This window comes from Rana temporaria, chromosome 6 (assembly GCF_905171775.1).
Source record: "Rana temporaria chromosome 6, aRanTem1.1, whole genome shotgun sequence".
Lineage (NCBI taxonomy): Eukaryota > Metazoa > Chordata > Amphibia > Anura > Ranidae > Rana > Rana temporaria.
In genome coordinates, this window is record NC_053494.1 from 117803118 (window position 1) to 117817697 (window position 14580).

The 14580-nt window shown below is 39.9% G+C and overlaps 1 protein-coding gene across 4 annotated transcripts in view; it reads left to right on the forward strand.

Moving 5' to 3' along the window:
• Positions 1-14580, forward strand: part of NBEAL1 (neurobeachin like 1) — a 243708-nt gene that overhangs the window by 151554 nt on the left and 77574 nt on the right. For all 4 annotated transcript variants that reach the window (XM_040357247.1, XM_040357248.1, XM_040357245.1 and 1 more), the window contains 5 exons: positions 5444-5591; positions 5687-5845; positions 7751-7910; positions 10238-10326; positions 13937-14521. In XM_040357247.1, the coding sequence (XP_040213181.1) occupies positions 5444-5591; positions 5687-5845; positions 7751-7910; positions 10238-10326; positions 13937-14521 (1141 nt within the window). The remainder of the gene's footprint in view (positions 1-5443; positions 5592-5686; positions 5846-7750; positions 7911-10237; positions 10327-13936; positions 14522-14580) is intronic.

Below are 14580 nucleotides of genomic sequence, written 5' to 3' on the forward strand. Positions count from 1 at the left end.
TGGAGTGGATGGAAAGGTGTAATGCAGGTTAATGGTCCAAGGGAAATATGGTGACCCTCCTGCAAAACTGAGTTGGAGAGGCTTCTTCACTTGGGACAGAAATATTTATTAACAATCTCCCTCAACAAATTTATGAAGATACATTTATTCTACTCTATAAGACTGCTGGAACATGAAAATGAAGCAATAAAGGGCAAATACTCGCTGAAATACTGGGCTTATTAGAAATGATTATCACAGGCCATCTGTGTACATCAGACCAGCTCTGTTTCCACTTCCGGGTACCTCAGTGTCCAATGGAGCGCAAACGTCACTTCCGGTTTAACCAACGAGCCCACGACACTGACACGTTTCGTCACTTCCTGACTTTGTCTGAGGGCGTGGTCTCATGTCGTGATAACTGGCTTTTTATTTTCCAGCGTGTCACCCGCCCGGCAGCGTGTTAGCCAATCAGAGCACATCCTCTGTTTATCGCCAACTGACACATCACTAGTATCTAGGCATAAGTGGGCAAAAAACAAACTATACAGCGGAGAGAATGGAACGCTGGCAGCACTAAACAATTGAATATGTCAAATCTCAAAATCGATACCGGTTATTAACAGGAGCAATCTTCTTGCATATAAAACTATATTTATCTGTGATAGACTATACTTATAACCATAGGTTAGGGATAGTATATTGCATATTATGCCATAATCATTTAGCCCAGCATTCTATTGAGATGTATGTAAAACGTAATCGACATTTAAAACCTTACATAATAAATTGTCAATGGGCGTGATAAATAAATCATAAAATATATATCTCATATTAAAATAAAAAATGTATAAAAACATTACATTTAAAAATTATTATTCAGAGAATCTAGAAAAGACCAATATGTGTATATGTATGTACATAAAACCCATGATAAAAGCACAAATAAAGAAATATATATAAAGTCAAGTATCGCTGATAAAACAATTAATATCTAGCTCTATATTTAATTATTTTCCGTGATAAAACCTGTTGAGAAAATCTGTAGAGAAAATCCACTGGGTCTCGCATTTTGACAACTCACGGACCAAGTGGGAGCCTCTCCAATGTGGCTCAAGATGTTCAACACCCCAAAATTCTAGACCAGATGCGTCTTGGTTATGCTTTAGTTTAAAGTGTAAGGACACATTGTGGTCTTTGGACCCTATCTTAATATTATGAATGTGTACAGCAATTCTTACTCTTAGCATCCTCTTAGTGCGTCCTATGTAGAGCAAGCCACATGGGAATTTTAAGGCATATACTACATGTGCTGTTGCAGGTAATAAATTGTTTGATGTCAAAATTCTGATTATTAGAGGTTGATGTAAAATTATCTAGGCCCCTAATTGGTCTTGACACCTCCCTGCCGGAGGTCAGACGGCCTGTGATCATTTCTAACAAACTCTGTATTTTAGCAAGCATTTGTACTTTATTGCTTCATTTTTATTTGAACAGAGTACGTGTTTATTGTACTAAGATTGCACCTAAATCAACCATTTATCGGATCATAAACAACTTCAAGAAGAGAAGTACAATTGTTGTGAAGAAGGCTTTGGTCCACCCAAGAAAGTTAATCAAGAGCCAGGACCATTGATTCATATGCAGGATCGGAGTACTACCAGTGCAGAGCTTGCTCAGGAATGGCAGCAGGCAGGTATGAGTGCATCTGCACACACAGTGAGGAGAAGACGTTTGGAGAAGATGTTTGGAGGATGACCTAGTGTCAAGAAGCGCAGAAGCAGAAGCCACTTCTCTCCAGGAAAACTTTGGGGACAGACTGATATTCTGAAAAAGGTACAGGGATAGGACTACTGAGGACTGGGGTAAAGACATTTTCTCGGATGAATCCCCTTTGTTTGGGGAATCCGGGAAAAACCTTGTCCAGAGAAGAAAAGGTGAGCGTTCAGTCCTGTGTCGTGCCAACAATAAAGCATCCTGAGACCATTCGTGTGTGGTGTCGCTTCTCAGCCAAGAGTTGGCTCACTCACAATTTTGCCTAAGAACACAGCCATGAATAAAGCACGGTTACAAAAACATCCTCCGAGAGCAACTTCTCTGAACCATAAAAGAACAGTTTGGTGAGAAACAATGTCTTTTTCAGCATGATGGAGCACCCTGCTATGGTATAAGCAAATGTGATAATTAAGTGGCTTGGGGAACAAAACATCTAAATTTGGGGTCCATAGCCAGGAAACTCCCCAGACCTTAATCCCATTGAGATTAATTGTGCAGTGGTCATGCAGTCCACTGCTCAAAGGCACTAAATCCCTTAAAGTGGATGTAAATCCGAAATGTTTTAATTTATTTTTTGATGTCACAATGTACAGTATAAGATTTACTATCATCTGTGCCCAGTCTTGCCACACAGAGTTAATCCAGCTCTGAGCAATCCTCTTTTATTGTTCAGTAAAATAAAATGGACTTACAGAGAAAAACCTTAGTCCGTTCCGCCCCCTTGCTGTGAATGACAGGTTATTTACATATCTCATACAATAGCCTGGAGAAAGGGATTATTATTTAATTCCCACCCCCACTCCTTTTCTAAAGTCATGTGGTTACTTTTCTGGATTTTGACTGGATGTTAGTGATCATAGCAGAATTTAGTGTAAGGGGAGTGTAGAGGAGGGCGGAGAGTCTACTGACATCACGACTCCACCCACAGAGCTCCAGACAACAGATCCACCCACAGAATCTACAGTTTTTCAGTTCTTATAACAGACAGAGGGGAAACATTTGACAGGTAAGGATACATGCAGGAGGCATGTATATCCTTATAGATCAGCACTATGGCAGTAGTTTAGAAAGGATGAGAGTGGGTTTACATCCACTTTAATAATCTGAAGACCAAACACTCATGCCTGACTGTCTACTGTTGCTCAAGTGTTAATTTATACGGCTTTTTTAAATGACCTTATGCATTCTAGAAGAACATTTAACATTTTGACCATGGTTGTCTCCAAAATAGCAAATGCCAAATGCATAATTGTTTTCACTGTTTATATGTACAAGGCTAAAATTTTATGGTTTAAGGCTGTAAACACAACTTGTATGAAAGACAGACATCAACAAAACGTCCTTTTGGCAAAACATTTTGTTGTGCACAAACACAAAAAGGGGTTGATTTACTAAAACTGGAGAGTGTAAAATCTGGTGCAGCTCTGCATAGAAACCAATCAGCTTCCAGGTTTTGTTTGACCAAGCTTAATTGAAAGAGCTGAAGTTAGAAGCTGATTGGCTACCATGCACAGCTGTACCAGATTTTGCACGCTCCCGTTTTAGTAAATCAACATCAAATTCTTCAAGTTCCAAGACACTGCTTTGCAACCAGTATGCAGATCAGAAATCCTGACTTTTCTCCAACAGCTGCAAGCTTGTTCAGGATCAATGACTGAAAGTATTAAGGCCAGAGATAGCCAGGCAGCTAAGTATTTGTGTCTATGACAGCACATAATACCCATTGAACAAGATGACCAGTGACTTCTCATAAAAGCCAACTTCATTACAAAGCAAGGGGCAAGAAAAACTTAAAATATTTACACATCAAACGAAAAGGGTATACACTAAGGGCTGAGTTACTAAAGATAAATTGACTGTTCACTTTGCAGGGGGAATTTTACACTTAAGCCCGGTACACACCATGATTATTTTTTTCGTTCAACCCTCTGGGTCGGAGATGTTATACTTATACTAACAATCTGCAGTTAGTGCAGCAATCTCCCCTGCTGTTCTATTGTGTTCTGACAGGGAGGTGACTTCCCTGCCAGAACACTCTGGTCAGTGCTCTCAGCCATTGGCTGAGAGCACCGATCGAAAACTGGTCAGCTGTTGCTTTTGCAGCATGTTGGTTTTCCAAACAGCCAGCCGGCCCAGCTGCCATACACACGGGGACCGCATGTTGGATGGTTTTTATTGAACTGCCCAATATCGCCCAACATTTGGCCTGTGTGTACTATGCTTTAGTCTAGTGACTAGGGTGAAGCTCTACTCACTTCCATCATCCAATCATGAGAAAGCAAAGGTAATGTTTTTTCTTTTTTCTATGTGATTGGGCTTTTTGCAAAGTATATTTTAACCATGATCATTAAGCTGGCCATACATTGATCATATTTGCTGGTTGAACAAAAAAAAAAGATCTGATTTCCCCATCTACAATTTGAGATGGATTGGAGAATCCTTTCCACTGTGCTATTGTGTTCTGACAACAGGGAGACTTCTGATCATTATTGTCAGGTAAAACAGGCTGCTTGTACAGAAGTACAGAAGTTGATCAGTAGATCAACTTTTATGCAACCAGCCTGCCCATACATGGTTCAAAATTCGGGCCAGAAAATGTCCTTGCAAAGTGAACAACCGATTTTCTTTTAGGAAATCAACCCCTATGACTTAAAGCCTAAGTTAGGCTAAATTACATACATAAAACTAGTATTATGTGTTCCTTGAGTAAATTTTTGAAATAATACCTTTTTCATTGTGCTCACATAGTATATCACACAGTAAAGGGTGGTCACTTCACCAGATTGGAGTGGCGAGCTTGGACCTGCAGGGCATGTTGCAGTTGAAGATACCTGTAAAACTGTTGTCTAGGCAAAGCAAATTCCCCTTGTAGATCAAAGAAAGATTTCAATATATTTTGACTGTATAGTTGAGATACAGAACGGATACACGCAGCCTCCCAGATCTGAAACCCCTCCATCTTATGTAGTCCAGTGTACATGGGATTGCGCCATAGTGGCGTTTCTTGCAGGAAATTCAACAGTCCCAAGCTATGTTTAACTACAGATCAAAGCCTTTTCAAAAGACACAATGGACCCTGAAGCTGAGATTGATGGAATCCTGCCTCCAAATGAGACATAGCTGTATAATTCGAAGCCCCAGAAAGCAACAGGTTGTGAGTCGGATCAGAATAATTGAGAAGCCCCTATCCCCCTAGATCAGTGATGGCGAACTTTGGCACCCCTGATGTTTTGGAACTACATTCCGCATGATGCTCATGCACTCTGCAGTGTAGTTGGGCATCATGGGAAATGTAGTTCCAAAACATATTGGGTGCCAAGGTTCACCATCACTGCCCTAGATGTTGTAGCTGGGAGGCCAGGAAATAAAGTCTGGGATTGGGTACAGCTAATCCACCCTGATCCTTGCTATACTGCAACGTGGATTGTCGTATTCTAGCTAGCAACAGGTAGCTCAATCGTTACATGACACTGTCACAAAGTCCACATTTATGAAGCCGTCAGAATGCGTTGCTGTTTCTTACTCGTGGAGAGTTCTTCAGTCCTTTTGAATATGTATGAATGTTCAATAAGTATCACTAAATTCATAAATCCTTGCTGCCTGGATTAATAAATGTTTGATTCTGCACAGACTGGTCAAACCTGCAGGCTTTGTAACTTTTAATATTTTATTTATCTAAAACCTTCAGCAAAGAAACTTCATTGGCATCAGAAGATCTAACAACCATTAGAACATCTCTGTTTGGACTCATTAAATATTTTCTAAGCAAAGGTGGAACTCAGGAGGAGATTCAGAGTATTATTGGTTACATAGCAGCCACTAGTGATGAACAACAGGTAAGACCATGTTTCATAATTCTAATTTGGAGAAGCTTTATATTCTGAAGATGTTACACAAAAGACAAATAATTATTGGTTTTATTTTCTTTTAGCTGAATGGCATTTTGGAGATTATCTACCACCTCCTAACAACCACTCCGACGATAGATCAACTTTTTCTGATTTTGTTTGAACCAGGGAGTGCTGATATGCTTTATGCTTTGCTGTTGAATCAAAGATACTCTGATCGACTTAAAGAACTTGTGTTCAAGGTATGTTTTCTATCTGTTACCGAAAAGTGCATGTTTACATGAAGGAATACAATATTTAAAAGACAAACTGGCTTAATGAATTTTTTTTTAAAAGTCATTAGCTATAATTCTGTACCTGCTGACTTTTAATATAAGGACACTTACCTCTTCAATCGACATCCGGTCCAGGTGCCGGCATCTTACGTAAAGGAAACAGGCTATGCAGCTTTTGGCTTCACAGCCGGCTGCGCATGTGTAAGCTGCGCTGCACTTTGTGAGTGGTCCTGCAGTCTTCTGGGACCTGTGACAAGAGAGGGGGTAAGGAGAACTGGCAGAATCATAACCCTTCTAGGTCCAGTCAACCTGATCTTGTTTTAGAATCCCAGTACGCTGGCAAAATTGAAACACTTGATTTAAAGGGTTGCTAAAGGAAAAAAAAATGTTGCCTAAAATTAATGTCTGCAAGGTAGACAGACAGAATAATGTAATGATTCTGTTAAAAAACGAGTAAATACTTATTAACCACTTAAGACCCGGACCAAAATGCAGGTAAAAGACCAGGCCCCTTTTTGCGATTCGGCACTGCGTCGCTTTAACTGACAATTGCGCGGTCGTGCGACCTGGCTCCCAAACAAAATTGGTGTCCTTTTATTCCCACAAATAGAGCTTTCTTTTGGTGGTATTTGATCACCTCTGCGGTTTTTATTTTTTGCGCTATAAACAAAAATAAAGCGACAATTTTGAGAAAAATGCAATATTTTTTACTTTTTGCTATAATAAATATCCCCCAAAAACATATATATATATATATATATATATATATATATATATATATATATATATATATATATATATATATAAATAAAAAAAATTCCTCCGTTTAGGCCGATACGTATTCTTTTACCTATTTTTGGTAAAAAAATCGCAATAAGCGTTTATCGATTGGTTTGCACAAAATTTATAGCGTTTATAAAATAGGGGATAGTTTTATTGCATTTTTTAAATTTTTTTTTTTTTTTTTTACTACTAATGGCGGCGATCAGCGATTTTTTTCATGACTGCGACATTATGGCGGACACTTCGGACAATTTTGACACATTTTTGGGACCATTGTCATTTTCACAGCAAAAAATGCATTTAAACTGCATTGTTTATTGTGAAAATGACAGTTGCAGTTTGGGAGTTAACCACAAGGGGGCGCTGAAGGGGTTATGTGTTCCCTGAAATGTGTTTTCAACTGTAGGGGGGTGTGGCTGTAGGTCTGACGTCATTGATTGTGCGTCCCTATATTAGGGAACACACAATCGATGACAGCGCCACAGTGAAGCACGGGGAAGCTGTGTTTACACGCGGCTCTCCCCATTCTTCAGCTCCGGGGACCGTTCACGGGACTGTAGCGCCGATCGGGTCCGCGAGTCCCACGGCCGAGGTCACGGAGCTTCGGACCGGGTCGCGGGAGCGCGTCCGCGACTCCCACCGATGGGCTTTATACAATCACGTACAGGTAGGTGATTGTGCCCAGCGGTGCCATTCTGCCGACGTATATCGTCCTGCCACACAGATGTAGTTCCCTGGAGGGGGTGAGCACGTTACTGACCACCGCAGCCTCCCATCACGGTGGTCAGTAAAATCAGACAAGCAGGAAGTGAACAGAACAGAGAAGAAATAGAGCAACTTCTGAGCAAAAACGAACAATGAGGAAGTGAAAAGAGGAATGTCTGCAGGTAAAGGATGCTTTATTATGACATTTTTTTTTTTTCTTTTACAACCCCTTTAAGTCAGTAGATAATGAGCATTTCCTAATATTTTTGTGTCTGTGCCTGTGTGTGTGTGTATATGTGTATGTGTGTGTGTGTGTGTATATATTATATATATATATCTCTTTCAACCTATGGTGTGATTTGTTCAAACATTTTATCTCTGCAGATATTAGAACAGATGCTGAACTGCAATAAGGTGTATGAGAAAAGCAAACAACGAATTCGGCTGAGAGAAGGAGGATATTCAGGGCTAGGATTGCTACTTAATGAAGCCCATGTCTCTACATTACTGATAAAAGGACTTCTTAATCAGATCCTTAGGGCAGGTACGTTTTTTTGCTTTACTTTTATGTGTCTTTTTTAATTACTATATCCTAAGGGCTTGCAGTTTACAACTTGCCAGTTTACAGCAGATACATCATAAAAATGCACTCATTTTGAAAGGCCCGTTCATTCACTTCCCTAGAAAATGCAGGCTAATGCAACAGAAATGCAGCACACATTTACAACAGAAATAAAGAACATATTTTTTGACAAAAAGTTTCTTAATAGTATATTTAAGGACACAATGTGGTAATTCAAATGCATAGGGCTATGCTGATGCCTTGAAGAGATTGGACACTAGCAAAGCTGTGAGGACAGCCTAGTATAACTTCTCCTTCTCGCATCATGTTCCAATTTTTGATTTTTTTTTTTGCTAATTTCCTAGAAAAAAAATCTTCTCTCCTCACTGAGAAGCAAATTAATTCTTGCTTTTTTTATGCTATTTTATCAAGATATATTTTCCGTCCAGCAAGATTCATAGTTGCAGCAGAGCCTTTGGGGCTCATTTTGCAGCTTTCTGGATTGGTTGATCCACAGCATAACTTTGGAGGCTATACCCAAATCCCACTATGAGGAATAAGTAGGGCAGAACTGTAATCCAGACTCTGCTGAAGGCTCTCTCCTAGACACCCTTGGTGTAATGTGTGTGTTAGTGCTTTACAGGTCCAGGGCCATGATCCATCTGTCTGGTTGAACTTAGTTTCTAAAAACTCCTTAAGGGAAGTATACCCACTGGGAAGGTGAAATCATATCCCCTGTAAACTGCCTAAAATTGCCAATCTACTTGGTGGGGACTGCAGGGTATCTAAGGACCCCTGCTGAGGTAAGGCCACCAGCCTGGATACTCTTAAAGAGTCCCCAGAATGTTAAAACCTATCCCGTAACATCACTTTTACAATCTGTTTCTATAGTGATTGGTCTAATCCTGAAAAAAAATTATTTCTCTTTACAAGCATTTTGCCCAACAATATCCTAATGAGGTTCCCTAAATAGTTGGCCATCCATTCAGGAGCTACAAGCTCAACATATTAATTTAAGTGTGCGAACACTTATGCAACCATATTATTTAAGTTTTTGATTTTTATTCCCTCCACCCAAAATATTTGAGTTTGTTATTAAACTGGGTTGTCCAGTTTATAGGTCACATTAAAGGTGGAAAAAGTTTTGAAATTATTTATCTTTGTCTCATTTTTTTTACATCACAAAAACCTGACTTTTTAACAGGGGTGTGTAGACTTTTTATATCCACTATATCCATCTATCTAGAATAATATACTGTGTGTGTGTGTATATATATATATATATATATATATATATATATATATATATATATATATATATATATATATATATATATATATATATATATATATATATATATATATATAAAGATTGATGTACTGATGGCCTATCTCTTGAGGTGAAATAATGACAATGTCACCAGTGCAGTACAGCATCATCATATAACTGGTGTGGACTGTGGAGGTGATCGGGAAAACTGACTGGTGACAGTATGTACAAAAAAGAAAAAAAAGATAATAATTGTTTTTATTTATTTTTTATAAAAATTGTTTTTCGTTTTACGTTTTTTTTTTAACACACTATTGACCCGAGCATTATAGTGTTACCACAGTAACATTGTACTACTCTGTGGAAGTGATCAGGATTTTTTTTTACACAACATGATTGCTTATACCAGTGAATTTTTTATATTATAAGCAACCATTTTTGCCAATTGAAATTGATTCATACAATGTGTATTGTTGTACAGATGGGCTGTGATTGGCCCTGTCTCTACCATGTGATCACGTTGACCAATCACAGCTAGCAACACAATTGTACACAATGAATAGCATAAACAGAAGCCATCCATTGTTTGCAATTGTCATGTGACCATCTGTGATCTGGTGGACAAAGCCGGTGACAGATCATGCAAGTCACGTTCTGGGAGGACGTCATATGACGTCGACCCCGAACGACGAAAGTCCAGCCCAGCCGTCATTTAACAATAGGCTGGGCAGGAAGTGGTTAAAAGTCAAGTTGAGTCTTTAAGACAAGTCTTTTTTTTTTTTATCTCAGTAATGTAAATAAATTGTTGCCAGGTGCAGAATTGTAATCTAGCCCTATTGTAGGATTTAAGGTCATTGGTCCAAAACATAGAATAAGCATTGTGTTGAATTTCTGTGTTTCATTGCATTTGGCATGTTACAGGCCCTGGGTTCTTCAAATGAGGTTTGCCTGTGACACCTGTATGTGTTTTTCAGTTTTCATGCAGACTTAAAATCTATGGCTTCAGTAATTTGCTGTTTTTTTCCCCCCTGACTTGCAGACCCAGTTGTAAACTATAAAGATCTGTTAGCAGTTGTGCATATGTCGCACAAATCTGACCTCTCTGTACGTGTGGCCATTTGTAGAAAGGTAAGTAAAAAGGTTTATTTAAACAAAAACAATTTGATGAGCACACACATCTGTATAACTAAACCATAGAATACAAAATGTAATATATTGCAGCTTATTAGTCTTTAGATGTTTTGGCTGCATTTGTTTTTCAGCAAGTACAGAACATTTCTGTTGATCATGCCAGTCACTTCTTGTGAGGTTAATTGGAAGCAAAAACAATGTTCTATATCTTAAACTACTTATTCCATCACCCCTCCCCCCCCCCCCCATGAAGTGGAGTGGTAAAAAGGCAGGCATGGTGACAACCATGGCTTCCTCACTAGATGTAGTGTGGATCTTGATGCACTGACTCCAGCCTCAGTCCACTCCTTGTGAAAGTCCCCAACACTTTTGAATGGCCTTTTCCTGACAATCCTCTCCAGGCTGCGGTCATCCCTGCTGCCTGTGCACCTTTTTCTTCCACACTTTTCCCTTCCACATACCTTTCTATTAATGTGCTTTGATACAGCACTTTGGGAACATCCAACTTATTTTGCAATTATCTTTTGAGGCTTTCCCTCCTTATGGAGGGTGTCAATGATGGTTTTCTGCACAACTGTCAGGTCAGAAGTCTTTCCCATGATTGTGATTCCTACTGAACCAGACTGAGAGACAATTTAAAGGCTCAGGAACCCTTTGCATGTGTTATGGCTTAATTAGCTGATTAGAGTGGGACACTGAGCCTAGAATATTGCAACTTTTCACAATATTCAAATTTTCGGAGATTGTGGATTTGGGGGTTTCATGAGCTGTAAGCCATAATCCTCACAATTATGACAAATCACAGCTTGAACTACCTTGCTTTGCATGTAATGAGTCTATTTCATATATTAGTTTCACCTTTTAAGTTGCATTAGTGCAGTGTTTCTCAATTCCAGTCCTCAGGCCCCCCCAACAGGTCAGGTTTTCAGGATTTCCATTATTTTGCACAGGTGATTTGATCAGTTTCACTGCCTTAGTAATCACCACAGCCTTTTCATCTGAGGGAAATCCTGAAAACCTGACCTGTTGGGGGGGCCTGAGGACTGAAATTGAGAAGCACTGCATTAGTGAAATAAATTAACTTTTGCACAATATTCAAATTTTTCGAGTATCACCTGTATAGGGTGATCTGTCTTTACTAGCAAATAAAACGAATGTGATTATGCTGGCCACATAAAATGTGTTTAAAGAACCACAATCACATGTTATATAGACATATCTGCATACTACAAATGTATTAAGTGTTGCGCTGCCTCAATGTATAAACCAATATGCTGTAATCAGTCTCATACCAAGTAATCCTTAGTCCCCTTCCCGTTGATGTCACTTACTGAATTCAGCTTCCATGCTGTCTCAGACAGCCTAGCTGTTTTCCCAGTATCCAGGAGAGTTGTGGCTTCCTTCTGGCAGCCACTTCAGAATATGCTGCCATAGAATTACACCTCTATAATTGCCTGAGACTCCTTGGGACTACCAGAACGCCGGACCACCTGCCATATTACTAATATGATGTGCACCTACCCATCCACCATTTTAACCCTTTTGGGAATATAAAGTTTTACTTCTGCACTTAGAGGCGCCTTTTTTTCTTTTCATTTGGCTGTTTCTTTAGGGTTATTGTCCTGCTGGAAGGTGAATCTCTGCCTTAGTCTCAAATATTTTGCAGACTCTAACAGGTTTTCTTCTAAGATTGCTCTGTATTTGGCTCCATACATTATCCCATCAACTCTGACCAGCTTCCCTGTCCCTGCTGAAGAAAAGCATCCCCACAACATTATGCTGCCACCACCATGTTTCACGGTGGAGATGGTGTGTTCAGGGTGATGAACAGTGCAGTGTTAGTTTTCTACCACACATATAGGTAGATTCAGAAAGAGTTAGGCCGGCTTATCAGTAGATAAGCCGACCTAACTCTGAATCTACGCCGCCGTATGTTTAAGCATATGCTCAAACAGAGATACGCTTAAACATATCTAAGATAGGCGGCTTGCGCTGTCCTATCTTAGATTGCAATTTTTTGGATGGCCGATAGGTGGCGCTTCCATTGCAGCCGGCGTAGATTATGTAAATGAGCTTGTACGCCGATTCCCGAACGTACGCCAGACAGCTTCAGTCGAATTACGTCGTTTCCGTAAGGCCGTAGGCGGCCTAAAGTTATTCCACCTATGAGGTGGAATAACAATGTTAAAGTATGGCCGCTGTTCCCGCCGCGAGGTTAGAATTTTTTACGTCGTTTGCGTAAGTCGTCCGCGAATCGGGAGTTGCGTCGTTTACGTCCACGTCGAAATCAATAGGCCCGCACGGCGTACTTAGCCGCAATGCGCACTGGGAAATGTAGGCGCAGTAGCAAAAAACGTCAAAAAACGTGAGGTCAAGCCTCATTTCCATACAACACGCCCCCCTCCAACCAATTTGAATTAGGTGCCCTTACGCCCGCCGCGATTACACTACGCCACCCTAAGTAAGGAGGTAAGTGCTTTGAGAATATGTACTTTCCTCTCTTACTTAAGGCGGCGTAGTGTAAACACGCTAGGCTACGCCGACCTTAGTTTTGCGTGCCCCTACCTGAATCTACCCAATAGTGTTTTGCTTTTAGGCCAAAAAGTTACATTTTGGTCTCATCTGACCAGAGCACCTTCTTCCACACGTTTGCTGTGCCCCCCACGTGGCTTCTCGCAAACTGCAAACAGGACTTCTTATGGCTTTCGCTCAACAATGGCTTTCTTCTTGCCACTCTTTCATAAAGGCCAGATTTGTGGAGTGCACGACTAATAGTTGTCCTGTGGACAGATTCTCCCACCTGAGCTGTAGATCTCTGCAGCTCCTCCAGAGTTACCATGAGCCTCTTGACTGCTTCTCTGATTAATGTTCTCTTTGCCCAGCCTTTCAGTTTAGGTGGAGGGCCATGTCTTGGTGGGTTTGCAGTTGTGCCATACTCTCTCCATTTTCAGATGATGGATTGAACAGTGCTCCATGAGAAGTTCAAAGCTTTGGATATTTTTTTAATAATTTAACCCTGCTTTAAACTTCTCTACAACGTTATCCCTGACCTGTCTGGTGTGTTCCTTGGCCTTCATGATGCTGTTTGTTCACTAAGGTTCTCTAACAAACCTCTGGGGCTTCACAGAACAGCAGTATTTATACCAAGATTAAATTACACTATTGTGTCTAGTGGACACTATTTATTAATTAGGTGACTACTAAAGGCAGTTGGTTCCACTAGATTTTAGTTAGGGGTATCAGAGTAAAGGGGGCAGAATACAAATGCACGTCACACTTTTCAGATATGTATTTGTAAAAAAATGTTGAAAAACTTTTATCATTTTTCTTTCACTTCACAATTATGTGCCATTTTGTGTTGGTCTATCACATAAAATCCCAATAAAATACATTTATGTTTTTGGTTGTAACATGACAACATTTGGAAAATTGGATGGGGTATGAATAATTTTTCAAGGCACTGTGTGTATGCGTGTGTATGTGTGATATATATATATATATATATATATATATATTAAAAATATGTGTTGTGTGTGTGTGTAAAAGAAGGTAACAACTGCTCTTAATTGTATAATTTCTCTATTTTGTTTTCTTTCCGTTTGTGTAGGTTTTGCAGCTCCTACAGTTCCAACCAGATGCAGCTTATCAGATTGCCCAACAAGTTAGCTGGCAAGACACTTTTATTAGATTCTTCCTGAAGGAAAATTCAGAATTCAAGAGCAATTCTAAAGTGAATTGTCCTGACAGTATTAAAGAGGAAGATAAAAACAGCGCAACTGAGGAGTCTCAGAGAAGTTATTCAGGAAGGGTGACTGTGGATAAAATGGATAACAACAATTCAAATAATATTAATCACAGCTGGTGCTCTGAAGAACCCAGATCCTTGAATTCAAGTATCCAGTCTACTTGCACACTGCTGGATGGCGATGACCCTTCTTTCAGCGAGGCCCAGCTTAGAGTGGAAGAACCAGACATGTGGCCCAGTGATCATTCCCATCTAACCCTGGAACTGGCTTCTTTTGACTTGGGAGACACTGAAAATCCAACACCTGGAAGCCCAACCAGTACTCCTTCACCAATAGAGTCTTCTAAATCCTTCCCTACTGATCGAATGGACAAAGAGTCTATCAGTTCTACTAATCAGCTTTTCAGGGATGACCTATCCCTCACTGTGAACTTGGAAAGCAAAGAGGTGAGACATGATTTTAGGGCTATTACAACACGGGGGCTAATGTATAAATCAAAAAAAGA